General features: G+C 61.9%; 3 protein-coding genes across 22 annotated transcripts in view; 1 reads left to right on the plus strand and 2 right to left on the minus strand.

Annotated features, from left to right (window-relative positions):
• The window catches only part of SLC6A9 (solute carrier family 6 member 9), a 34406-nt gene extending 23606 nt beyond the window's left edge, over positions 1-10800 (plus strand). For 10 of the 13 annotated variants that reach the window (XM_021096814.1, XM_021096817.1, XM_021096818.1 and 7 more), the window contains 9 exons: positions 4219-4351; positions 4638-4772; positions 4875-4978; positions 5456-5693; positions 5783-5917; positions 6019-6118; positions 6208-6308; positions 9228-9398; positions 9517-10799. In XM_021096814.1, coding sequence (XP_020952473.1) covers positions 4219-4351; positions 4638-4772; positions 4875-4978; positions 5456-5693; positions 5783-5917; positions 6019-6118; positions 6208-6308; positions 9228-9398; positions 9517-9711 — 1312 coding nt within the window. In that variant the 3' untranslated portion in view covers positions 9712-10799. Of the gene's footprint in view, positions 1-4218; positions 4352-4637; positions 4773-4874; positions 4979-5455; positions 5694-5782; positions 5918-6018; positions 6119-6207; positions 6309-6725; positions 6781-9227; positions 9399-9516 lie in introns of those variants that run through there. The other 3 variants (XM_021096812.1, XM_021096811.1, XM_021096821.1) reach the window with 2 other exon arrangements.
• CCDC24 (coiled-coil domain containing 24) lies at positions 10762-14673 on the minus strand. Of its 3 annotated transcripts, none has more exons than XM_021096826.1 (8): positions 14198-14673; positions 13810-13985; positions 13571-13687; positions 12809-12883; positions 12170-12224; positions 11610-11679; positions 11421-11499; positions 10762-11337 (listed from the first exon to the last, which is right to left on the minus strand). In XM_021096826.1, the coding sequence occupies exons 1-8, from the start codon at positions 14336-14338 to the stop codon at positions 11100-11102; spliced, it is 951 nt and encodes a 316-aa protein (XP_020952485.1). In that variant the 5' UTR covers positions 14339-14673; the 3' UTR covers positions 10762-11099. The 3 variants fall into 3 exon arrangements, with proteins under 3 accessions (XP_020952485.1, XP_020952486.1, XP_020952487.1); XM_021096827.1 differs by having other exon boundaries at positions 14213-14668; XM_021096828.1 differs by having other exon boundaries at positions 14125-14257.
• Positions 15105-25211, minus strand: B4GALT2 (beta-1,4-galactosyltransferase 2). 6 transcript variants are annotated; one of them, XR_002345230.1, is made up of 8 exons: positions 24924-25206; positions 22871-23226; positions 22480-22715; positions 19017-19207; positions 18721-18843; positions 18513-18617; positions 17605-17854; positions 15846-15982 (listed from the first exon to the last, which is right to left on the minus strand). XR_002345230.1 is itself a non-coding variant. In XM_021096829.1 (7 exons), exons 2-7 carry the CDS (start codon positions 23172-23174, stop codon positions 15832-15834), a joined length of 1110 nt encoding a protein of 369 aa, XP_020952488.1. In that variant the 5' UTR covers positions 23175-23226; positions 24924-25205; the 3' UTR covers positions 15105-15831. The 6 variants fall into 6 exon arrangements, 2 of the variants coding, with proteins under 2 accessions (XP_020952488.1, XP_020952489.1); XR_002345228.1 differs by lacking the exon at positions 17605-17854 and adding an exon at positions 16247-16973 and having other exon boundaries at positions 15861-15982; positions 24924-25211; XR_002345231.1 differs by lacking the exon at positions 15846-15982 and adding an exon at positions 16713-16973 and having other exon boundaries at positions 17605-17824.

The following is a 25620-nucleotide window of genomic DNA, read 5'->3' on the forward strand; positions in this document are numbered from 1 at the left end:
CTTACCTCCCCAGCAGAACACCTGCTACTCGATGGGACTTGAATCCCAGCACCCATCTCCTGGTATCATCGTGGTAGTTCTGGAGCCACACAGACCCCGCTCAAACCCTGCTGCTGCCACTTACCAGCTGTGTGGCCTTGGGAGGTCGCCCAAACGCTCTAAGTCTCAGCTGTTCATCCTTTAAATGGAGGTGGTTACGACATCATCCTTGTAGTCAAGATACAGCATAAATCACTAAGAACAGTGACAGGTGCTCGTAAGCACAGTGAGAGCCGCTGCCGTAGATGCAATGACATAGATTAGGGTGTCCTGTCTGCAAGGCGTTCACCTTTGGGGAAATGGAAAAATAATGCAGAATAATTCCAGAGATGTTCCCGGAGAGCCAACGTGTAAATGTGTGGGGCTCCAAAAGCTCTTAGCTCAGTGGTTTGGTCGCAGAAGCTCATGGTCCAAAATCCAAACACCAAATATGGTGCCATAAAAGGAAAGGCAGCAAGTTCATGACTAGTTAGTCCCAGACGAGCCGCCTAAACTCTTTAAGCCCGCGTATTGTAATGCTGGACTCTCGCAATAAAAACGAATATGAAGCACTACCAGTTCCATGAATATGATTAGACAACATTTTTTACACGTCTTTTGAGCAAGAATAAGACTGCTGCGAATTTACCGTGAATGCTGGTGCTTGAAAATGAAGTGGCTCTCAGCTGTAGCAGTAGGACTCGGCGGCATCCTGGAAGGCAGAGCCTCCCAAGGCGGTGTGCCCCAAATCGTATGCCAACCGGGTGGGGCCTGGGCAGCTCAGAATCCCCAGCCCAGCTACCTTCAGCTTTTCGTGACCTTGTCTCTTTGCCCCTAGGAGCCAAAAATAGTTTTTGTCTGTGTGCGGTCAGAAGGGAAAAAGATTAGAAGCCAAGCCCTGCGTCAGGGGTCCAGGAGCCTCTCCTCGGGGTCCTCACAGCTCCTGAACTTCTCTCTCGCTTTATCTTTGGCTCCTCCGTGGACTCAGAGCCTGGAAAAGCTCTAGCCCGGGGCCCGGCCCTGATGCCTGTTGAGGGACTTGAAGCAGTGGCAGGAGTTGAGTAGGAGCGGGATGTGTTGGACCGCGCCCTCTGCAGGTCACCATGTGAAAGGCAGCCTGGGGGACGCCCTGGAGCAGAGGTGACAGCGTGCTTGCAAGTCGAGCCGTCAGACAGGCTGGCCAAGCAAACACCAAAGCCCAGGCCTGGCACCATGGTCCCATGAGGGGTCGGAGAGACAACTCATCACCAGGTATTAAACATGTTATCATGAGGTTCGAGAACTGATTTGAAAAAAAAGGTGAGAATAGCTAAGAATGGTAAAGGACAGTCTGTAAACTCTGCTGAAGGAAGGGAACCTGTATTTGCCCAAAGTTATCTACGAATTGTCCTGGGTTGGTGTTATGATGCCCATTTGACGGATGAGGAAACTGAGCTTGTCTCTTGCTCATCTCTTCCGCCCTGGACAATTCCAGAAACCAAACTAGCCCCCTCCAAGTTCTTCCCTTTAGACTTCCCCGTCGGCTTTCCACAATATTTATTTGTTCGTTCATTCATTCGACAACTCTTGAGCACTGCTCTGTGCCAGGCACTGGGCAACAGTGAGCAAATCAGGCAGAGACCCTGTGGCACCATGGGATCAGCAGCGTCTTGGCAGCCGCTGCGACTCGGGTTCGATCCCTGGCCTGGGACAGTGGGTTAGGGATGCGGAGTTGCCGCAGCTGTGGCTTAGGTTGCAACTGTAGCTCTGATCTGATTCCTGGCCTGGGAACTCTGAATGCTGTGGGACAGCCCAAAATGACAACAAACAAACAAATCCTTCCTTCCTAGAGGACAAATGACAAACTAAATAGTAAAATGTATGGGAAGACAGAGGGAGGCGTGTGCTGTGGAGGAAAATTCAGCAAAGAAGGGGAACGGCATGCCGGGCTGTGGCCGGGGCTGCAGTTTTAATCAGGGTAGCCAGGGGGTCCTGTTATGGCTCAGCAGGTTAAGAACCCCACATAGTGTCTGTGAGGATGCGGGTTCGATCCCTGGGCTCGCTCAGTGGATGAAGGATCTGTCATTGGCGCAAGCTGCGGGGTAGGTCACAGATGCGTCTTGGACCTGGTATTGCTGTGGCTGTGGTATAGGCCTCAGCTGCAGTTCCAATTTGACCCCTAGTCCAGAAACTTCCATATGCCACAGGTGCAGCCCTAGGGGGAAAAAAAAGAGGATAGCCAGAGAAGGCCCCTTTGCCAGAGAAGACCCGAAGGAAGCGAGGAGGGAGGGAGCCCATGTTGACAAGCCAGCTGCGTAACCCACGGGGCCCAGTGCAAAGTGAAAAGATGGGCCCCCTTGTTCAAATGTATTAATTTCAGGAAGGAGTTCCCGTCGTGGTGCAGTGGTTAATGAATCTGACTAGGAACCATGAGGTTGCGGGTTCGATCCCTGGCCTTGCTCAGTGGGTTAAGGATCCGGCGTTGCCGTGAGCTGTGGTGTAGGTCGCAGACGCAGCTCGGATCCTGCGTTGCTGTGGCTCTAGCGTAGGCCAGTGGCTACAGCTCCGATTCGACCCCTAGCCTGGGAACCTCCATATGCCACAGGTGCAACCCTAGAAAAGACAAAAAAAAAAAAAAAAAAAAGAATTTCGAGACGGCAATGGCAGGGCATTAAATCAAGCATGAGGCTCTTCTAAGCGTGGGGCCCTGTGTGTCTGCACAGGTCTCACACCCATGTGGACAGGTAGATATTCAGGGAAAGAGTGCTCCAGACAGGGCCTTGGCACATGCTGTCTGGAGTAGTGAGCAAGTGGGTGGTGGGGGGGAACAGGAGGAGAGAAGATTCGAGAGATGGCAGGTAGGCAGGTAGAGGGTTCATGGATCTCAGAGGGCTTTATAGCCACATTTTGGTTTTTCTATGGCAAGAGATGGGAGTCCCTGCAAGGTTTTGTGCAGAGGAGAGACCCTGAGAGTGCTCTTATAAACACCTTCTAGGAGGTCCTGTTGTAGCTCAACAGGTTACAAACCTGACTAGCATCCATGAGGATTCAGGTTTGATCCCTGGCCTCGCCCAGTGAGTTAGGGAGGGGTCTGGCGTTACCACAAGCTGCAGTGTAGGTTGCAGACATGGCTCAGATCTGGTGTGGCTGTAGCTGTGGCGTAGGCTGGCAGCTGCAGCTCCAATTTGACCCCTAGCCTGGGAGCCTCCATAGGCCATGGGTGCAGCCCTAAAATGACCAAAAAAAAAAAAAAAAAAAAATCCTTCCAGAAGTTTCTCAGGATAAAATGCAAATTTCTCAGCCGTGACATCGCAGCTTCGCAGCTTCGCTTGGTCTGGTCCCTTCCCATCCTCCGCCTCTATTCTCTTCCCCTTCGCCTGCAGTTTTGCAGCTGGGCTTGTCAACAAGGCTCCCTCCCCTTCCTGAGCTACCAACATGCCCAGGCGCCAGGTGTGCTGGTTTCTGACCCCTGTCCTGCTGCCTGCTGTTCCCTCAGCTTGGCATCTGCTTCCACTCCTCTTCACCCACTTCTTGCCCAGGCCTCAAACGTTGGCTCAAGCTGCACATCTTCCAGGAAGGCTTCCGGGGTGTTGATCCCCATGGGGTTGAGACATTCTTCCTGGCAGTGCCCGCGATGCCTGATCCAGGTCTATATGCCCAGCATCTAGCAAAGGCCTGGCGCATAAATGTCCATTGATTGAAATAACACAGCTGGCATGGCAAAGGGCACCAGATAGAGGCCTTCATACGTAGGGGAGGAATTCAGGTTGAAGTCTAGGGCCGTCTGCTCCAGAGGCTCTATCCTTCCTCGGTGCTCCGCTGCCTCCCACTGTGCATTAGAACTGGGGGCCTAGTGCGGGTGAAAAGGTCACAGAAGGCTTCCTGGAGGAGGTGACACCAGACAGGGAGTGTCTCGTCTGCAGGAGAGATACGCACCAGCAAGGGCCTGCGCTGGGTCTGAGCAGCGACAGGGAGACCTCCACCCGCCAGGCGCTGAGGAGGCTGGTCCAGGCCCTGGGTGTGGCCTCCAGGCATCCGCGGCAAGGGGCGGGCTCCCCTGGGGGCAGCTGGGCAGATCCGGGTGGGGGCCTCGGGGTGGCTCCCGCCTCTCACGCTGCTGGCCCCTCGTGAAGAAGGAGGGCGCTCCAGGCTGGGCCCTGGGCCTTGGTAGCCGTTGCCGGGTGGCGGGGCCGGCCCTCCCTGAGGTGTCCCCTTCCCCAGGCTCTATGTGCTGAAGCTGTCCGATGACATCGGGAACTTCGGGGAGGTGCGACTGCCCCTCCTTGGCTGCCTGGCTGTCTCCTGGGTGGTCGTCTTCCTCTGCCTCATTCGAGGGGTCAAGTCTTCAGGGAAAGTAAGTACCCCTCCCCCAGCAGGGTCTCTGCCTACCCAGAAGGGTCCTGCCTGTCCTCCCTGGGTTTCGGGCTGGGGGGGGTGACGAAAGTCCTGGAAGGGGCAGAGGACCAGAGGGCCAGCGGTGGCTGGGGAAGCAGGTGGGCGGCGGGGGGGGGGAGGCGGGGGGCAGGGGGGGAGGCGGGGGGCGGGGCGGGGGGGAGGCGGGGGCGGGGCGGGGGCGGGGCGGGGCGGGACCCGTGGGCGGGGGAGCCCAGAGGATCGCAGCGGGGCCCCTCCCGCACTAGGTGGTGTATTTCACGGCCACGTTTCCCTACGTGGTGCTGACCATCCTGTTCGTCCGCGGGGTGACCCTGGAAGGAGCCTTCACGGGCATCATGTACTACCTGACCCCACAGTGGGACAAGATCTTGGAGGCCAAGGTGGGATGCGGATGGAGGCTGACCCGGGCGGGCCGGGCCGGGCCGGGGCGGGGAGGCGCCGGCCTCTGACCACAGCTCCGGGCCGCCCCATCCCTCCGGCAGGTGTGGGGAGATGCCGCCTCCCAGATCTTTTACTCGCTGGGCTGCGCCTGGGGCGGCCTCATCACCATGGCTTCCTACAACAAGTTCCACAACAACTGTTACCGGTGAGACCCTCTCCGCCCGCCCCCCGGGGCGGTCCCCTGTTCCTGCCCGCCCCCGACCCATCAGGACCCTCCCTCTGCAGCGCTGAGTCTGGATCCAGTCATTGGAGTAACAGAGAGAGACGCTTTGGCAGAAGGGAGACGGGGTGGGGGCAGTGATGGCCCAGGGGTCTGTAGGACTCAAGAGCCTTGGGGCCACTGAAAGAGGCGCAGAGCAGACCAGAAAAGAGACTGGGGTCAGTGCCTGCCGAGGGGCAGCGGGTTAAGGATCTGGCGTCGCTGTAGCTGTAGCTCGGATGCGATCCTTGGCCCAGGAACTTTCTTATGCCATGGGTGCAGCCAAAAAAAAAAGAAAAAGAAAAAAGAGAGTTTGGAGGCACCTGTGTTCCTAGGATTTTCTGCCTCCAAGTCTTTGGGCCCAAATAAGGCAGCGAGAAGGAAGCTGTGTGTCCTGAACGCTGCCTGTCACCTCCCCATCAGGGACAGTGTCATCATTAGCATCACTAACTGCGCCACCAGCGTCTACGCGGGCTTCGTCATCTTCTCCATCCTGGGCTTCATGGCCAATCACCTGGGAGTGGACGTGTCCCGTGTGGCAGACCACGGCCCTGGCCTGGCCTTCGTTGCGTACCCTGAGGCCCTCACGCTGTTGCCCATCTCGCCGCTCTGGTCCCTGCTCTTCTTCTTCATGCTCATCCTGCTGGGGCTGGGCACGCAGGTACGAGGTGCGGGACGGGGGCTGGGGCTGGGGGAGGACGGGGGCAGGGGCCGAGGTCAGGCCCCTGCTCTGATGGCCGTATCCTGCAGTTCTGCCTCCTGGAGACGCTGGTCACGGCCATTGTGGATGAAGTAGGGAATGAGTGGATCCTGCAGAAGAAGACTTACGTGACCTTGGGCGTGGCTGTGGCTGGCTTCCTGCTGGGCATCCCCCTCACAAGCCAGGTAAGGGACAGGATGGGCCAGAGTTGCCAGGATGTGGGGGGATCACAGGTGGGGGAGCGTCGTCTCGGGCGCCCCCACCTCAGCTGCCCGCTGGCCCGTAGGCAGGTATCTACTGGCTGCTGCTGATGGACAACTACGCGGCCAGCTTCTCCTTGGTCGTCATCTCCTGCATCATGTGTGTGTCCATCATGTACATTTACGGTAAGTGCCCAGCGCTTCCGGGGCCGCCTGTGTCCCAGCCCCTGGCCACCCCTGCTGCCCAGCAGGCCTGCTGACCTCCTTCTCCCCAGGGCACCGGAACTACTTCCACGACATCCAGATGATGCTGGGATTCCCACCACCCCTCTTCTTCCAGATCTGCTGGCGCTTCGTCTCTCCAGCCATCATCTTTGTAAGTCGCTTGGCGCTCCCTCCACTCCCCTGCAGCCCCGCAGCAAGGGTCCTTCTCTTGGGAACCAGGGAAGGGAGAGCAGGAGCCCTCTCTGGCCAGAGCGCCCCGTGGGGGCTTCACACCCAAAACCCTGGCCATTGGGGGTCTGAGCAGAGTTACGTAGAGTCAGATAGCTATGTGAGGACTCGGAGCCACCCCGGCACCCTGGCCTCAGGTTAGGAAGGGAGCACGGGCCCCCTGTTTGACTGAAGACAGTGCCCAGCCTCGGAAGGGAACGGCAGTCTGGCAGCAGCTGAGAGCCAGCCTCCCTCCCTGGTGTTCCCGCCCGGCGTCCCCAGAGGAACCTCAGGAACCATCACGAGTGTTGGTGTCCAGCTCTGTCGGCTTCACTGAGCTCCTGTCTCCCTTCCCTCGTAGCCGAGGTGCTTGGAGCGCTCGGGGTATGCGGTGTGAACGCATGTTCCAGAAGCAGGTTGTACAAGTCGGACGATAGCTCAGTATCAGGGGCACCCTGCTCAGCCTTCAGGCACTGGGGTGGGCTGGCTTGGGAGGGGGAAGCTCTGGGTTTCCACCAACATTCCACACCTGGGAGACCCCCATGAGGGAGCTGGATTGGTAGAGGGAACCCCCACCTTGGCCAGGAACCGTGTATTAACCCGCGTCATGGAATGCTCCAAGGTATTGTCATTATCCCCACTTTACAGATGAGGAAACTGAGGCACAGAGGTGTAAAGTAATTGACGCGAGGTTACATGGCTGCTAAGAGGCAGGGCCCTTGTGCAAAGCAGGTAGACTGATCTGGAGCCTGCGTGCTGGGCCTGTGCTACTAGAAACAAGAGCAGGAGGACTGGTCCACGGACTAAAACCTCTCTGATTTTGCCCCTTTTTGCTCAGGGTGAGAATTGGGGTGGGAGGGGTAGGGGGCAAAAGGGGCTCGCTAGTGCAACGGTCCCTCCACAGAGAAGAGACAGGGCCTCTCCAAGTGACAGAGGGGTCAGCCCGTCGCCAGGGCAGTGTCCAGAGTCTTGCCCCCGCCATGCCAGCTCCTCTCTGGCACAGGGAGCTCAGCACCGGATTTCCACTTTGGCTCATGTTTCTGAAAAAAAAGTCCCCTGCGGGCTGAGGCTTCCATCACATGGGGTGTGGGATCTTCCCGAGCCTGGAACGGGCACCAGCTCTGGCCACTGGCCCAGCTTTGAAACAGGAGGAGCGGAAGTCTCCTGTAAGTGGTGGGAGGCGGGGGAGGGCAGGAGCTGTGCCCGCCGAGGGTTGTGGCTCTGGCCCAGGACCCGCCCCACGGGAGCTCATCTTCCGCGGCTCCCAGGAGGCTGCTGCTCTTGAGGGGAAACCCAGGGCACCGCCGAGGCAGGGCAGAAGGCAGGAAGGGGCCTGGGTCCAGTGTCTCCACCAGATTCAGGCAAATCGGGCAGCACCCTCTCTGTGCTCAGAAAGCCAGGCTGGAGTCACCTTCAGGTAAGGATGCCAGGCTCTGTGGACACGTGTTTCTGGGCTGTTCTGTCTTTGTTGGGGGCCTTACTTCTTGATATTTCTGAAAAGGTCTTTTTGATCAACTCCGTCTCTCTATCAGCTCAAATAAGAAATTTGTCCACACCTTAGGTCAGGACCTAGTTCCATTCAGGAAACTTGCTATAAACTCCTCTATGTGCAGCATCCCAGGAGGGCTCCCCTCTCTTCCCGGGGCGGATGTGGGTCTTGCCTTCCAGAATTTGGTCCCTGGGAAGGCTGGAGGGGCCTGAACTCCAGAACGCAGTGAGGGCTCCGGAGGTGGATGCTGAGCCTGCCACTGGCTTCCTCAGGCTCTCCAGGTGGCCCACGAACCACCCGCCCATCTGTTCTTTCTTTTTACGGCCGCATCTATGGCACAGGGATGTTCCCAGGCTAGGGGTCGAATTGGAGCTGCAGGTGAGACCTACGCCACAGCCACAGCAACGCCGGATCCTTAACCCACCGAAAGAAGCCAGGGATCAAACCCACATCCTCACAGAGATAACGTTGGCCCCTTAACCCGCTGAGCCCCAGTGGGAACTCTGCACCTGCCCGTCCTTCTGCTTCCTTTAGTTTTTGTTTTAGTGGTTGCAACCCCAGGCTTTGTTCTCCATCTCCCTGTCTCTTTCCAAATGGTCCTAGAGCGTCTGCAGCCTGACACTCACCATGTCCAGCCTCTGGAGCCTCCACGGCCGGAGGCCCGGCAGGACTCTGCCCTTCCCTCTCCCCCATCCCTCCCCCCACCCCTCCACCCGCGTAGCGTCAGTTCAGATCAGCAAATGAGATTGTGCCAGGATCCGTGCTGCAGACCCAGAGTGGGTGCAGTGCCAGGAGCTCCAGGTCTGTGGGAAACCTTCAAAATATGCTTAGTCGATGGCAAATGCCACTGAAGCCCTTTCAGGAAGAGGAGACAGGACGTCAGGAGAGGCTTCTTGAGGGAGGTGGCCTTGGCATAGGGTTTGACAGAGGGAGGACCCTCCGTAGTAAGGGAACAGGGTGGAAACGCTGAGTGTAGTTGAGGAGTTGAGACAGGGTGACGTGGCCGGAAAGATAAGCGGAGGTCTCGGCGTGAGGCGGAGAAGGCCCCCAAGGCCAGGGGGCCACTTCGGCAGGCAGCGGGCAGCCACTGTGAGTCTTTGAGCAGAACTGACGGTCCCAAGGCCGCAGCCGCCGAAGGCTTTCCCGGCTGGTTCGGGATTGTGCAGAAGACAGACCTGTCCCCTTCCACGGCGCCCCCTGCCCGCCATACCCCGGACTCAGTCCCGTCAGCTGCTTCTGCTCCCCACGCAGAGGGGCTGATGGCTCTTACGTGACCTCTGCCCTCCCCCAGACGCCTCTTCCTAGTTTGGAGAGAAAGGGAGGGGGTGGGGCTGGGCGGGACTCACGCCCTCTCCCGTCCCTCCCGCCCCGCAGTTCATTCTCATCTTCTCGGTGATCCAGTACCGGCCAATCACCTACAACCACTACGAGTATCCAGGCTGGGCCGTGACCATCGGCTTCCTCATGGCCCTGTCCTCTGTCCTCTGCATCCCGCTCTACGCCCTGTTCCAGCTCTGCCGCACAGATGGGGACACCCTCCTCCAGGTGAGGGTGGGGGCGGGGGCTGCCAGGTGGAACAGGAGGGGGCGGGTGGCTGGGGCTTCAGGGCTCCCGTCTCCTGCCCAGCCCCGCCCACCCCCACCCACGCCTCCCTCTCCTGCAGCGTTTGAAAAATGCCACAAAGCCAAGCCGAGACTGGGGCCCCGCCCTCCTGGAGCACCGAATTGGGCGCTATGCCCCCGCCATCCCGCCCTCTCCTGAAGACGGCCTGGAGGTCCAGCCGCTGCACCCGGACAAGGCCCAGATCCCCATGGTGGGCAGTAATGGCTCGAGCCGTCTGCAGGACTCCCGGATATGAGCGCAGCTGCGGGGGGAGTGCCCCACCCCCGCCCCGAGCTCCCACCACAGAGACTGGGGAGCGGCGGACAGGTGTCACCGCCTGCCCCCACCACGCCCTGGCCAGGGCGGCTCCCGTCACCTTGGCCACCACTGCTCGCGCGGTCACTCGTGCTCGTGTCCCTAGTGTTTACAGGTCCTATGGATGCCAAGATGGCAGCTGGGGGGTGTGGGTGATGGAGGGGTCTGCTGCGGGGCCCAAAGCACTTTGGAGGGGGGGGGCGGGCTCAGGCCAGGTCCCCAGAGGCCTGCTGGGCTTTTCATGGCCTCCGATGCCCCCACACTTTGCCCTGAGCTGAGGTTCTGGGAGGGCCCCCTACCTGTCCCCCACCCTGGGCCTGCGGCCACCTGACCAGTGTTCCTGCCCTCGGAACAGACCCCAGCCTCTGCCCAGGCACATTTGGATTTTCCCACCCGGAGGCAGGGTGAGGGGCTAGGGGGCTGTGCAGTGTTACATGTCAGGCTGTGCTGCCAGCCCTGTTTGTCTGTGTAATTATTTTTGTAAAACTTGTATTATCTGTGGTTGCCACCTCCTCGCCCCTGGCCTCGGGCCCAGTCTGTCTTCCAGGCCTGCCTGCACCTCACTCGGCTGCTCTGGGGGTCTCCGTGTCCCCTCCTAGCACTGGCTGGCGGAGGCCTGTGACCCAACAGCCTGCCCAAAGAACTAGTTTCTGGGGGGCGGGGGTGCGGGTAGGGTGATGCTCGGCAGGAGGTTTAAGCCCAGAGCCCTGGGGAAGGGGACACCCTACACGACAACCCCTTGCCCTCCCTCCACCAGGCTGGAGGCCCAGTCTTCCCAAACTGGGCTGCCCTTGTTCACGTGCCAAATGGCCCCGGCCCGCGTGCCCGCCCCCGTCTCTGGAGCCACAGCTCCTTCCCCTGAGCCCTGCCGTGTCCGTTCAGCCATCCTCTGTGCCCCTCCGTGCAGTGACAGCCCCGGAAGAGCCGCCTCTAATCCTCCGTAGCAATAACGGTGCGCTGCCCACCCCTGCCCATCCGTGCACCACTAGGATTTTAAAGTCCATAGATTTTAATGAAATTTCTATTCCTGTCTCCGAGCTGCTGCTGTGCTTTGTCTGGGTCCCCTGTGGGGACAAGAGGCAGGGCAGGGATGAGACCTCTTCCTGCCAGGCCTTTGAGGGGAGCCTGGGAGGCCAGAGGCCAGAGGCTGTGAGGAGCAGGAACCAGACACCAGGAACCGGCGAGGGGCTGGAGTGAGGGCCGGATGGACAGACAGCCATGGAATCCAAGACTAGATCTGATGTAGGCTGGGCCACGGCAGCTGAGAGGTGGCGGCAGCAGCGGGGGTGCGCTCCCACGGAAGCTGTGGCCTACGTCATGACCGGCCCTTCAGGTTGGGGCCTGGGGCGCCCCACTGGACACTGGAGTGGAAGCGGGCCTTTTCCTGGGGCTGCACCGCAGCTTCCGTCCCCAGCGGCAGGTGGCGGCTGGGCCTCGAGGTTTGGGGCAGCGCTCCAGAGGAGGAGCAGGCCAGCAGCCCTGGAGAGGCCTGGCCGAGACTTCAGCAGCCCCATGGAGGCAAGGCAGGGGTCTGAGCCCCTGGCTGGAGGACCCCAAGGGCCACCTCCTGAACAGGAGGGAGGAGCTGTGAGGGGGCTGTGGCCTGACCCTTTGCCGGCCCCGTGCAGCCACCCGTCTGCTCTGGTTTACCTGTGGCTGGGGGAGACCCAGCAAGGCTGCAGAGGTGCCTGCAGCTCCCGTTGCATGGCGGCCTTGTGTTCCTTTAGCTCTGGGGGAGAGGTCTGTCTGAGACCCGGGGCCCAGCTCTTCCAGGATGCGTGTACAGGAGTGGGGCGGGGACAGGAGGCTGGGCGCTCTGGGGTCTGCTCAGGGCCTCACCTGCCAGGGTGGGCTGTAGGGTTGCCTCGGAGGGCTGGGGTGCCCCTGTGTACTCCTCTTCCAGGCAGCGCTGCGGGGAGAGCTGGTTCAGGACCCGGCCTCACCTCAGGGATGGGTGGGGCAGGAGGCCCAGATCAAGATGCTGAGCATGGGGCCCAGAGGCCAGTTCATGCTGCCTCCTCATCCTGACCACGAGAGGGCACCCCTGAGGGGAGCGCCAGCCTTCCCGAAGAGCTGAGCTTGGCAAGGTGGTGGCAGGCCCGAGCCCAGCCTTGGGGAAAGGAGGGAGGCAGAACACCAGGGGCAGGTCCTTGCGGGTGAATCTAAAAGGGCTGACCCCGCCCTCCCGGGTTCAACCGGAATCCTGGGCTTCCGGATTCACACACACAGCAAGTGCGCATCGGTGAGAAAGGGACACAGGGCTCACACGACCTTTGCATGCACACGCGCACACGCACAGACACACGTGTCTGTGGCTCTCACGCACCAGGTGAGAGATGGGTGTGTCTACCTTCAGCAGAAAGGCTGTGGGAGCGGGGAGGCCCGGGGCTGCCACTCACCTGCAGGATGGGAATCTCCCTCTCCAGCGTGCGACACTCCTCCTCCAGGAGGGCCCTGGGACACGGGGGTGTGGCACCCAAAGCAGCGCTGTAGGCCTGGGTCTCAGCGGAGTCCTCCCCAAGTCCCTACCTCCAGCCTCACCAGGAGCCCCCTGCAGGCCCTCCTTTCTCAGTCCACCTCACCCTCTGCTGCCCGAGAGTGGCCCCAGCCCAGCCTGGCACCTGCCAGCCTCCTCTTGGGCAGGATGCGTCCTCTTCTTGCCTCCCTCCCAGCGCCCACCCAGGGTCACCATTCTCTCTTCTGCATGACTGTACCGGACCTGCAGGTCCTCCTGCTCCATTCTCTCTTCATCACGGCCCTTCCCCTGCTTAAAAACTCTTCTGCGGTCCAGCTCTCCCCCACCCCCCAGAACAAAAGTCCTCAGGCCAAGGCCCCAGCTGGCACCCATACTTGGCTACTTCCTGGCAGCAAACCTCCCGAGCCCCGCAGCAACCTGGCCTTTGGGCCTCTCAGCCCTACACACCTGGGTCTCCCCAGCGGGTTTGCTGCCTCCCTTCTCCTCTCACCAGCTCAGGGCCCCCATCCTCAGTCCCACCCTCCCTGTCTCCGCCCCCACCACACACGCTCAGGGCCCTCACCGCAGGTGGCCGGCAACCTCGTCGATGTGGGACACGTCGAGTTGGTCCTTAATGATGCTGAGGTCCCTGTGACAGCTGCCGGCAGGTGAAGTCAACGTCACCCTTCCATATTGCTTCACCTCAGGCTTTTAGGACACAAAGGCCATTTCTCCTAGACAACTGTGCGCCTTTTCTCACAAAAGCAAAAGTAACATTGCACGAGAAGGAGGCATTCTGGAGCCTGGGTTACGAATGGGCTCTGCTCTGCCGCCCTTCACTCCGTGTGAGCTTGGGCAAATCAATCATGCTTTCTGAGTTTTAGTTTCCTCATCTGCAAAATGGGGGCATCACCTCCTTCGTAGAGATGTGTAAGAATAAGAAATAAGTTTCTGCCGTTTACGGATGAACATGCTCCCGCCTGTCTATCTCATTCAATCTCTAGCCCAGCCGCCTGCTTCTATTCTCCAGGCCTGAGAAACAACCCATGACTGGATGCAGGTTTTCTTTCCATCCATATCTGTGTAGAGTGCTCCCTCTTCCTGCAAAGTGCTTCTCTCTGCTCCTCATACTCTGAGACCCAGATCAAACCAAGCTTCCAGGCCTGGCACGTGTCTCCTGGGCTTCTGCAGCCCTCGTTTGCTGATCCCTGCCACAAGTGGCTGTAGAAGTGTCCAGCCCCAGACCAGGAGCCAGGTGCAACCCTCCATGTGGCCAGGGGAGACCCACCCATTAGCTGGGGTCCTCTGCCAGCAGGGACAGGTCCCTCCTTCCCAAGCACCTTACCCGGGTTCGCCAGCTTTCATCTGCAATATCTTCTGTTCTGGCACATCACACCTGGGCTCCTCCAGAGCAAAGCGCAGGACCCTGGGGCTATACCGGACCCAGGCCTGGGTCTGGTCCCTGCAGAAGGTGCACACGAAGTAGAGTCAGGGGCTCCTTCCAGGGAATCGCAGGAAAGGCGACCCCTGCTGGCCCATGTGAGTTTTAGGGACAGGTCCCCGCCCCAGGCCTCAGGCTCCTACCTGCCCTCACAGATGGCCTTCCGGCGGAGACCCTGGAGCAGCTGCCGTAGTTCCTGGCGCACGAGGTCTCTTAGGAGCGGCGGTGGTGCCAGAAGGGAGGAGGGGTCAGAGGTGGGGCAGGAGCCAGGCGCTTGGGAGGACCGAGCCTCTAGGAGCAGTGTTCGTAGCATCACCACCTGCAAGAAGAGCCGGGACACCTTGCAACTGAGGAGGGAAAGGAGGGGAGGCACGGAGCTGGGGAAGTGAGGGGCAGCGCAGCGTTAAACTGGAGAGGGATGGGCGGACGGTGAGATCCGACAAGCTCTCGAGAGTTACCAGGCAGGACCAGGCGCCCAGAGGAGGTGGGGAAGTCATCCCAGTGGTGGAACAGGACTGGAGCGGGGCCCACCTTCCCACGCCCCACCTCTGCCCGCAGCTCCAGGCTCAGGTCCACCGTCGTCTCCCCCAGAATCCTCTTCACTTCGGGCCGCTCCAGGAGCGGAACGTGCTCCTCCACCAGCTCCCAGAGCGACAGGTAGTTCCCAGGCATGGCCCGCCCGCGCCCCGGTGCCCCCCGATGCGGGTCAGCAGGTCGGAGCGCCGGGGGCGGGGGGACCTGGGTCGCCCCGGGTCGGGCACTCCCGCTCACGCCCAGCCCCTTCCGGGTTTCACAGGCCACGCCCCCAGCCTGGCGCCCGGGCCGGCCTCCCTCAAGCCCCACCGCGTTCCGCCGCCCGTCCCCACGGCTAGAACTGGCCAGCCCAGAAGCCACCGGCCTCTGGCTCTGTCTCGTCCCCCCGGCTCTTGGCTGACGCTCAGGGTCCGCAGTTTCTGGTCGCGGCCCGAGGAGCCAGGCGGCCGGACCGGGGCCCTAGCCCCGCCCCTCCCGCGCGGCCGTCACCCGGGAAACGGGGCCCTGCTCCGCCCCCAAGCCCCGCCCCCGCCCATTTCAGGGCGGTGCCGGCTCGTCAAGCCCAACCCACCGCGGTGGTAGGTGGTTTTGGAGTCAACCAGCCGCCCCGCCCTGACCCCCACGTTCCTTCCATCCCTGGGCGCCTTTCGCTTTCAGGACAGGTGAAAGCACTGAGAAATCTGAGCCCACGGGGTGATTACTTCTTTGGCTCTTCTGGCCGCGAGGCAGCGACAGCGTAAACTTTCCCCCTTCCAGCTGGCGGACTAGCGAAGCGCTGTTCTTGGAGGAACAGGACGGCCCGGCCGGGGCCGGACCGCTAGGTTGAGCCAGGCCTCCTCCCACCACACACGCAGGGCCTGGGTTTAGGGCTCCAGATCCCCATCCCCCAAGAGACAAAGGGACTGCTCCATTCACGTTTTTTTACTAAAGCACCCACACAAGTTTCTGTGCAATGTACAAACACGAGCCGGCCCTGGGGCTACTGCCTTCTTTCTGAGGGGCGGGGGGCAGGAACCCACCTGATCCAAGCCCCACCCACCCCCCATGCAAAGCCCATCCCCAAGGTCCCAGGCAGCCACACAGCACCCTCTCTGGTCCCCTCCCGGGGCTGCTCCTCAGCAGGGGGCGCACCAGCGTTTGCCCCCCACAATGTTGAATGTAAAAGGTTTCCCCTCCCCTGGAAGCATGGGGGATCCCCAGGTCTGAGAAGTCCCCCTGGAAGCGACACTGCCCCCTAGTCATACCTCCCGCTCTTCCAGGCCCTAGGGGACTCAAGGAGGGGGGAAACTGAGGCACAGAGAGGTGGAGTGACCTGGCCCAGGCCACTCGGTGAGGCAGTGCAGGGGCTGGCCCAGCCCTGACAGTGAAGGGGGCTGGCCTGGGGAAGGAGGAGCAGGAAGAAGGGGTGACCCCAGGGAGGGCCACACTTGAGGGGCCTGCCCAGGATGGAAGCCCCCCAGAGTAGGTCCTGAAATTTCCAGGTGTAGCTGGGGGGGCCTATTGAAGACCCTCAGAAAACAGAGCCCGCAGTCTCAGTCCTGGGGGATCCGCCACAGAGCAGCCGCCAGCCAGGCTGTAGGTCAGTCCTCTGGCAGGCAATCCTTGGCACTGGGAGCCTTTGTCCACTGGTGTCAGCCCCGAGGGGGCCATGAGGGGGGCCGCCCAATGTCCACTGTGATATTGGTGAAGAGCGGCTGCCGAGACACCTCCAAGACCTGGTACCTCACTGACCTGATGCCGTCCCGCTTCATGGTCAGCTTCGTGTTTTGAATCTTGGTAAACCTAGATAGGATGGAAGTGGGTCCAGGTCAGGGCTCACCCCCAGACCCAGCAGGGATCACGGGAGCCAAGGTTCATGCCATCCTGGCTTCTCCCAGGGGTACCTCCGTTTCCCCTGCCGTCCCCTCCACCCTCCACCCGCCTGGAGCCCCTTGGCTCTTGCGTCTACCCTCAAAACAGAGATCTTACCCCCTTGAGGCCAGAATCATGACACCCTCACAAATCGCTCATCCCAGACCCAGACCCCAAGGGGCACCCCACAGGCACCTCAAATGCAACAGGTCCTACACCGGGAGCATCATCGTCAGTCCCCATGCCCATCACCTCTGTGCCACCTTCTTTGCTCCTCATCCTGTATCACTCCATCATCTATTTATTGAGCAATCCCCATGTGCCAGGCCTGCTCGAAGCACCAGACACAGCCATGAATAGGACAGCAAGGTCCCTCCCCTCCCGGCCAGTCTATTCCTCTAAGGGAGACAAGCAACAGACAAGGACAACGTCAGCCATCAGAGTGCTGAGGGACACCGCCTGCCGAGGCAGGGGTGAGCAGGGGACATCAAAGTGACGGCAGGGGACGAGCATCCCCGGCAGAGGTAACGGCACATGCTGACCCCACACTGGAAATGAGAAGCGGCACGGCTGAGCAGCTAGGGCTCGGGGGGCCAAGGGGCGAACCGAGAGTAAGATGAGCTGGGAGGTGAGAGCATGTGTGGGCAGAGGCCTCTCCAAGTCAGAGGAAGCCGTTTTTTTATTCTGTGAGTGAGAAGACACAGGGATTTTTAGCCCAGTTTGGGGCGAGGCAGGCACCGGGAACACGAACAATGGAAGATGGAAGACGGGGGACCCGCTGGGCAGGAGGACAGAGGCTGCGCTGGGGCAGAAGTAAAGGGAAAACCGGACCGGCTCAGATAGGACTCGGGGTGCCAATGACAGGACCTGCTGATGATCTGGACATGGAGGGTGAGGGAAGAAGACTCCAGAAGTCCTAGACCTGAGGCGAAAGCAACGAGGGGGATGAAACTACTATCCAGAGTTCCTTAAGCCGGAAACATCTGCCCCCCTGCCGTGTCCCCCCCCCAACCCCCACCCCCGCCAAGGCTGACAACACTCCGTGGGGGAGGCATCTAGTCACGTTTTTCCTGAAACAGGACCAGGCCCCTGGCATGTGCTGCCAGAGCTCCGCTCCCACCCTCACCCCAACCATTTTGACCCCCCCAGTCCTTCCGAGCTCAGCTCAGATCCCTGCCCAGGGCCTTCCCGACACTGAGCGCCGCCCCCTCTCGCATGTCCTGAAGCCCCTCTTTGGCCAGCCTGCAGTCCTTCCCCGCGCGCCATGGTTTTGGTTTGATCTGAACTGTGTTTTCGCCAGCTCCCTGGACGCTTGGTGCTCCATGCTTCAGCCAAACATCAACCACATCAGTGCTGCCACCCCTCTCCCAGCTCGGACACCCTGGCTCCCAGGTCCCTACTGTTCTGGTGGGGGCACCTCGGCCTCACACCCAGCACAGCCCCTGGACTCCGTGGATCCCTTCGGGCCTGGTCTGCGTCCTCCCGCTCCACCTGCAGCTCTGCCAGCCCTTCACCTGATTCAGACTCAAAGAGTGATCCTTCCAAACCCACACCTGGTCCTTCCATGACTCCCCAGCGCCTCTGGAACAAAAGGGAAACTTCCAATCTGGGGTCGGCAGATTCCCCCCTTTCCTTCACTCCCAGGTTTCAGACTGTGACCGCGAGGGGTGTCAGACGCTCGGCATGTACAATGGACGTTCGCATTCCAGACTCCCACGCGAACTACTTCTTTCGTCCAGACTGGCCTCCTCCATCAGCCTGGTGAATAGAGCACTGTGCCCAAAGTAGGTGTGCGACACATATCTGTAGCGTGAGTAACCCTTTTCAAACTCCAGTTTGCCATCGCTTCCTCCAGGAAGCCTCCCACCACCACTCCCTCTTCTGCCAGGACAGCACTTTGTCCTGATCCCCCTGTGCTGTCACTACCTGTCTCCCCCCCAGGATGAACGTCCCGAGGGCTATTGGGACAGGACTGCGCTGGGCCCCCTCCCCGCCCTGCCTCTCACACGCCCCCCCCGGCCAGCGCCAGACATCCAGCGCTGCTTCCTCCTCCGAGACCGGCCGCCTACTCCCATCGCAGAGGCTCAGCAATGTCTTCCCACCCCTGCCCCACAGGGCTCAGGCCGCCTTCATTGGGTCTGCAGGCCCCGGAGCTGTGCCCGAGGCCCGCCATCACTCCTCCTAGCTGCTCTGGCACGAGCCAGGTCTGTGAGGGCACCAAGAGGAATGCCAGCTACCCAACGATGATAGGAGCCCTGCCTTTACGTTTCAGCTGCTTCTAGGAATCAGGCCAGGGTGAGAGTCGTCTGGGGTGAGGCTGAGCTGGGGACTGGGGAACAGGGATCGGGGTGCCAGGAGCATCTCTAGGAGTCGAGGGTCGGGGGCCTGGGGGATCCCCTCTGGGGACCTCTACAGAGTAAGGGGCTGGGGTGATTGGGGCCGGGGGCGCTGGGGGGGTCACCTCTGCGGGTTGGGCTCGTTATGCTTGTCCCGGTCGTGCTTGATCATGCGGTAGCGGCCTATGCGGATGTCTGGGCGCGAGATCTTCATCCCAGTCAGGGAGATCCTGGGGACGGGGACAGCGGGGCTGGAGCGGATACCAGGAAGGGCGAGGCGCCCCGTCCAGCGCGTCCCCCTCCCACACCCGGTCCACTCCCCGCCCTGCTCACCGGTTGAAAATGTCGTCATCCTCGCCACCCCAGCCCCAGTATTCGTTGGGGAAGCCGTTAATCCTCAGGAACTGGGCTTTACTCAGGCCCGACACACCTCCAAAGTAGCCGGTATAGGGCAGCCTGGGACGCGGAGGAAGGCAGGCGTCGGGGGGGGGGGCCGGGGTGAGTCCCGAGGGAGGACCAGAGATGGGGAGGGGCCCCCGGGGCGAGTCCCGAGGGAGGACCAGAGATGGGGAGGGAGGCCCCGGGGCTGGGAGCCGGCGCCTGGGTGCGGCTGCGATGGGAGCCCTCACCGGAAGCCGAACTTGTCCATGGCAATGGCGAAGTGGCGGGGCTGGTCGCCACAGCGGTACAGGTTGCGGTCATCCATGGGGACCAGGTCCACGTCACTGAAGATGAAGCAGTTGTAGGTGGCGTCCTCCTTCAGCGCCTCTAGGAAACCCACGTTGAGCAGCTTGGCCCGGTTGAAGGTGTCCTCCCCGTGCTGGGGTTGGTGGAGGCGACAGGTCAGCTCTGGCCTGAGCTGGGAGGCACCTGCTGCTTTGCTGCTGTTCAGAGCGGACCCTGCGGCCCTGGGACTACCCCTGCCCGCCCCGTCGTGGCTCTCCCGGACTCCTGAGGTCAGGTCCAGCGCCTTATCTTGGTCCTAGCCTTCCAAGGCCTTTCGCGATTTGGCTCCCGCCTCCTCTCTGACCACTGCCCCCAGGCCCCAAAGCCCAGCTCTTCTCCATTCCTCCACAAGCCCCAAACAGGCCGCACTCTTTCCTTCTCTTCTTTTTTCTTTTCACAGCCACACCCACAGCATACGGAAGTTCCCAGGTCAGCGGGTGAATCGAGGCTGCAGCTGCCGGCCTACACCCCAGCCACAGCCACACCGGATTCGAGCTGCTTTCACAAACTATGCTGCAGCTCACGGCAACGCCAAATCCTTAACCCACTGAGCGAGGCCAGGGATCAAACCTGTGGCCTCATGGATGCCAGCTGGATTCTTAACCTGCTGAGCCGCAGTGGGAACTCCGCCACCTTCTTTCTTGCCTCCAGGCCTTGGTGTCAGCAGTTCCCCTGCTTGAAATGCTCTCCTTCTCCAGTCAAACTCGTGTCTGGGGAGGCCTCCCTGACCAAGCCTCCCCGTCCAGTTTAATTACTCACCCCCAACCCCCACTCCCACCCTGTGCTTCCCTTATGCCAGGGTCCTTTCAAACTGCTGCCTTCCGAGCTCTCCTTTCATTCACTCATTCGAACATGCCCCGGGGCCCTGTGCTTGGTGCCAGGCATCTTCTTTGTGCCCGTGAGGACCCCAGAGATGAGCAGCCCTGAGCACACCATTTCCCTACTGAGCATGTCACCAAGTGAGGTGAACAAAGAACGCCCCCAAATGGCTAAGGTCTAAGACACAGGGACCACAGGGACCGAGCCTCCGAGCCTCAGTCACCTGCCCCCTCCGGTTCAGACAGATCCACATTCAAGGCTCTGGGCAGCCTCCGGGACTAGGATGGGACCAGGCTCAATTCACCTGTCTCCCCAACAAAATGACGAGCATGGGGAGCCTGTGGTCCCCAGAGAAATGGGGCTGCGGGGCCATGTCTCCTTGAGGCCGGCCTCCTAGCTCCAAGTTCTGGCCAGAGCAAGGAGGCTTCCATGGAAGAAGCTGGCCCCCGAACCCCTGCTGCAACCCACCGTCTCCAGGATGGCGCCAGAGAGGCTTCTAGAGAAGGGGTCGTCTCGTGGGCCCTCTGGAAGGAGAGGAGGAGGAGATGCCCTGCCCTCCACCAGCCAGGCTGCTCCCCTGGACCCTGAATGGCCCGGCCCCATCTGCTCTTTCCTCCTTCTGGAGCCTTCTCTCCCGCCAGGCCTTGCAGCAACGGTCCATTTTCTCCTGGTTCACCGCCCCTCCCTCCTAACCTCTCTCGCCACCGGGGAGCCCTGGGTTCCTCCCACAGGGCTCACACACACACTCGGTTCTCCCCCATCCAAGGCAAACCGGTCCTCTAGCCACCGCCCCACCTTCTGCCTTCCCTCCTCGGCAGAGGTTTTTGGGTTTTTTATAGAGTTATCTCCAAGTGGCTACCTCCATTTTGTCTAATCTGATTCCTTCTGCAAACCCACTGCAATCTGCCTCCGCCCCCACCATGCCCCTGAAACGGCTCTCGCTGGGCCCACCTTGTTGCTAAATCCACTGGACGCTTCTTGGGCCGCATCCCCGCTCCTCCCCCGGCGGTGCCCGCGCAGCGCCGCCTTCCCGACACTCATTCCCGGGCTTCTGGGACACAGCGCTCTCCTGGGGCTCCTCGAACCTTTCTGGCCAATGCTTGCGGCCTCTGGGGCCGTCTCCTTTCTCCGCCTGTCCCTGGCTTGCTGGCTCTTTCCTCTCCGCTCCCAGCCTGCTGGGCAGGCTGGATGAGGCTGGTTTTAGGGACCCTGTCCATACCAGGGCCCTCCAGGCCCCTCTCCCCCTGAGACCTGGCTCCTGGGTCGCATCATCCGTTAACCGCCTGCTCAAGGTTCCTCTGGCATGTCCCCCAGGCACTCAGATCCATCACATGCAGAAAAGAACTCAGAGCGGCACTCCCCAGCCCAGACCTGGCCCGGATCCTGTGTTCCCGTCTCACGCACAGGTGCAGCCATCCCCGCCGCGAACAGTCAAGACAGGAGCCCTCGTGGTGTCCCGGCGTCTCCCTTTGCTTCCTCTCCGCCTCTTGTGTCACATCTCCCCCATCTGCACGACTCCTGCCTGACTCACAGGCACGTTCACCATCTTCCTCCTGAGCTTCGGAGCCTTTTCCCAACCGGTCCCTCTGCCTCCAGGCTCCCCCCGCCCCATCCTCCACGTGCCGTCAAAGCAGTCTTTCTACCAAGCCAACACACACAGTGTTCCCTCCTTGCAACCTCACAAGGGTGCCCCGTCACCCTCAGGCTGGAACTCAACTGCTTCTGCCGCCTCCTGAGATCCTGCTGGATTTGGCCTCCGCCAGCCCCTCCAGCCTCGACTTTGCCACCCTCCCTGCCTGTTGGACCTCGCCCCTCTGCTGACAGCTCCTGGACTCGAGACCAGGTCTCCGGGTCCCTGTGACTACAATGTGTCCCTCCCCTGGTCCCTCCGCCGGCTCGTGCCTGTGCCTCCCTCAAGACCCATCTCGGTCACTGCTTCCCCACCCGGGGCTGGACGAGACCGCCTGGCCATGCCAGAGCCCCCTGCTCCCGCTCCAGTCACACGCCATCGTCCTGGGGGCTAAAGGTATTCCAGCTCAAGTCTGCGAATTCTCTATGGGAAAGAGGGCCTGTATCAGATCCTTTCCAAGCCCCAGCAGCCAGGCCGGGCCCATGGCAGGGCTTGAGGCTAAGCAGGCTGCCTGGACCTCAGCCATGCTCAGCACGCGGCTCTCGGGCAGACGTGATCCCTCGCTCAGGGTCTGACTCTCCCTCTGCTCGGGGCCCCCAGGAGCTCAGAGCCAGCACAGCCTCAGCCGCCGCCACCAACGGGCAGGGCTCGCCAAGGATAGACAGTGTCGCTCATTCCCGTCGAGGCTCTGCACACACGTCGGCACACCAGCGTTCACACACGCACTCCTCTGAACACACACGCAAACGTGTCTAGGCACACGCTGACATACGTGTACGCCGCATGTACACTCACATGGCCACACAACCAGAGGGGGACAAGCACCCACAAATGGCCCAAGCCCATGGGTGCATCAAGACCTCGGGCCCCGCACCCGCAGGTGCTCAGGGGTTCCCTGGCGGCCGCGGGCCACGCACCTGGTTGATGACGTAGATGCCGTAGCGGAGCCGCTGCCGTCTGAGGATGGGGTGCAGGTAGTGGAGCCAGTAGCGCAGGTGGTGCTCCCGGTGTCGAAAGGGGATGATGACGGCCACCGTCTGGGCTGGCGTGCAGTCGGGCGGGGTGTAGCGACCGCCCAGGAGCACGCTTGGGTTCTCCCTCTGCACCCGCTCCAGGGGCATGGGCGAGGTGAACTCGATCAGCAGTCGGCCCACTGCAGGCAGGAATCAGGCCTTTCTCAAACCCGGGGACACCCGCCCTCTCCCTCCACCTGGGGGGGGCAAGCGAACCCCGGGACACACCCAGACCCTCCCCGAGTCCCCAGTCCTCCGCCCACCCCGAGAGGCAAGCCCTCCCACGCCGGCTCACCCAGACCAGGAGGTGAGTCAGGGCAGGGCGGCAGAACAGGAGCCGTGGGGCCAGGCCGGCCGCTGGGAGCCTCGGGGAGCCCGGAGCTGGGGGCAGTGGCGTTGGGCCGAGAATAGTTGGTGCTGCTGCTGGCCGTCGGGTGGAGCGCCCGGGCGGGGCCGCGCGCACTGAAGCGGCTGAAGAAGGCCAAGTGCTGGGCGTAGACGTCAAAGTAGAGGATGACGGCCACGAGGAAGTGCAGCAGGCAGAGAAGGAGCACGGCCTTGCAGACGCGCTCCAGCGTCACCCCCAGCAGCCTGCTCATCACGCAGGCGGCCGCCGGCCCATCCAGTGGGCCCGGGCATCCGGCTGCCGGCCTGCGCAGGGGCAGGAGAGAAAGAGACCAGCAGTCAGGCCCGGGGGCGCAAAGCCACCCACCCCCGTCCTGCCCACTGCTCGTGCTTTTAGACGGGCACCTTCACACTTACCTGCTCACACCTTTGCACACTCACCAAGTTGCATCCGACCTGCAACCAGCCACACAGACACAGCCCTTGGCAACTCACGACTCAAGCATCTCCACACCACTGAGTGCTTACCCACACACATGCTTTCCTCCTCATCCTCATCCACACACACACACACACACACACACACACACACGCACACACAGCCTTACCGCCCTCACGCTCAGGCACATGCCCTTGTTGCACGACTTTACACCCTCCCACCAAGGATTCCCCGGAACTGGACATGTGACCTCTGCTCACCGCGGTTCCTACCTGAACACGGAAACACACTTACATACAGACTCACGTGTATTCTCTCCGCCCCAGAGAACGAAAGCCCCGCAGGGCGGCATCCTCAGCCCGGGATTCACGGACTGGGGGTGGGGGACCATTGACTGAGCACCTACCTCGAGCACTTTCACTCGACACAGAGTACGTTCGTTTAGTCCTCCCAGGACCACGGTGGGCAGGGGTTTGGTTGGGCAGGTCCGGGTGGCAAGCAGGCCGGGCCACCTGGAACCCAGCCGGGAGGGGCCCTCAGCATCTAGGTGGCCCGAATTTGCACAAGACCTTTTCGGATCCTTCCCCTCTGGAGCAAGAGGTCAAAATACAAGGTGGGGCACGGGGGTACCCCTTCCCTAAGACCTCAAGGATTGAGATGAACTTTCTGGGGCCTGCCTAGCACTTCTGGTTCTGATTCCCATAAGGGTGAACGCGTGGACCCTGGAGGCACTATGTTAAGCGGGGGTCTTGCCTGGGCCATGGCTCTAACTGTGGTTCCAACACAGCAGCAACACCTCTGGGGGCACTTCTGGCAGTGCTGCAGGGAGCGGGGTGCATCTCACGCACGGTTCCACAGCAGCACACAACCACAGACACCCTGGGTCCCAGCTAGAGTCACCGGCACTCAGACACACAGAGAACTACATAGAGAGCCACAGACACGCCCGGGTGACAATAACAGTAAGGCACAAACAAAGCCGCCGCTCCTGGCTTTTACAGTCATCCAGACAGGCTCCCAGGCAGCTCTCAACACCACGTGCAAACACTCCCACCCCTCCCTCGGGGGGGGTGGGGGGGGCCCGGGGTTCTGGGTCAGGCTGCCCGCTAGGCTTGGAGGTGCGTCTGGGCGGGGCTGGAAGGCTCAGTGGCCAGAACACGTGGCACCCTGGGACCGGGAGGCAGCAAAGACCCGGTGGGTGTGGAGCCTGGGGTGGGGGGCGTGGATGGGGGAGAGGATGTGTGTGTGGGGGGCGAGGCAAAGGGGCAACGTGAGTGGGGCACCTCCCCATGCCAGGAGGCTGGGGTGAGCGAGGACAACAAGGGAGGCTGGCTGGGGGTGGGCAGAGGAGCCCGGTGGTTGGGGGCGGGGTGGGGGGGGAGGAAGATCCGAGGGATGGGGGGTAGGGTGGGGTGAGGCCAGGCCAGGGTCTGGCCGCCAGCGCCTCCCGCTCGGTCCTGGGCGGGGACCTCGGGGTCGCGGTCCGGGCGCCCCTCGCGGGGCGGGGTCTGGAATCCCGGGGCCCGGGGCCCGGGGCTGGGGGCCGCGCGCGTCCCCTTCTCACCCGGCAATCGGGGCTCAGCAGGGGGCGCCGCTCCGGCTTGGGCTGGGTTCCGGGATCCGGCGGCTGCGGACGGCTCCGTCCCCCATGGCCCGGCCCCGCCGCCTCCCGCCGCCCGGTCAGCGGCCCCCGCGGCCCCGGGGCCGCCTCCCGCCGCCGCCGCCGCCGCGGGCCATGGAGCCGAGCCGCCCCGGGGGGCAGGGCGGGGCCGGGCGGCCGGGCAGACCAACGGACCGGCGGACCGATGGACCACAGCGCCGCCGCCTCCCTCCCGCGCTACGGCGCCTCGGAGGGGCAGGCCCGGCCGGCGCGCCCGCGCGCGCGTCCCCGCGTCCCCCGCCTCCAGCGCGCCCGCACCCGCGGCGCGCCCCCGACGCCTGCCCCTGCCCGCGGCGGAGCGAGGCGGAGCGAAGGCACCGCGGGGACCGGGGACCGGAGAGGGGCGGGAGGAACTGATCGGGCTCATCCAAGGGACTGGATTCGAGCTCCGAAGCGGAGAGGGTGCGGATGGGCCAAACCCATTCGGAGGAATGGGGCGGCGGGTCTGGCCCGGGTTGGAGCGCGAACTCGGCCAAAGAAGGGCAGCTGCAAGTTAGGCAGAGCCGCCTCGCGCAGGGAGGTCGGGGATCTGTCAACTCATGGTAAGGGCACGATGAAAGGTCCGCCCGCGGCGAGGGCGGCTAGTTGGACAAGACACTTC

The sequence above is a fragment of the Sus scrofa genome, chromosome 6 (genome assembly GCF_000003025.6).
Source record: "Sus scrofa isolate TJ Tabasco breed Duroc chromosome 6, Sscrofa11.1, whole genome shotgun sequence".
Classification (NCBI taxonomy): Eukaryota; Metazoa; Chordata; class Mammalia; order Artiodactyla; family Suidae; genus Sus; species Sus scrofa.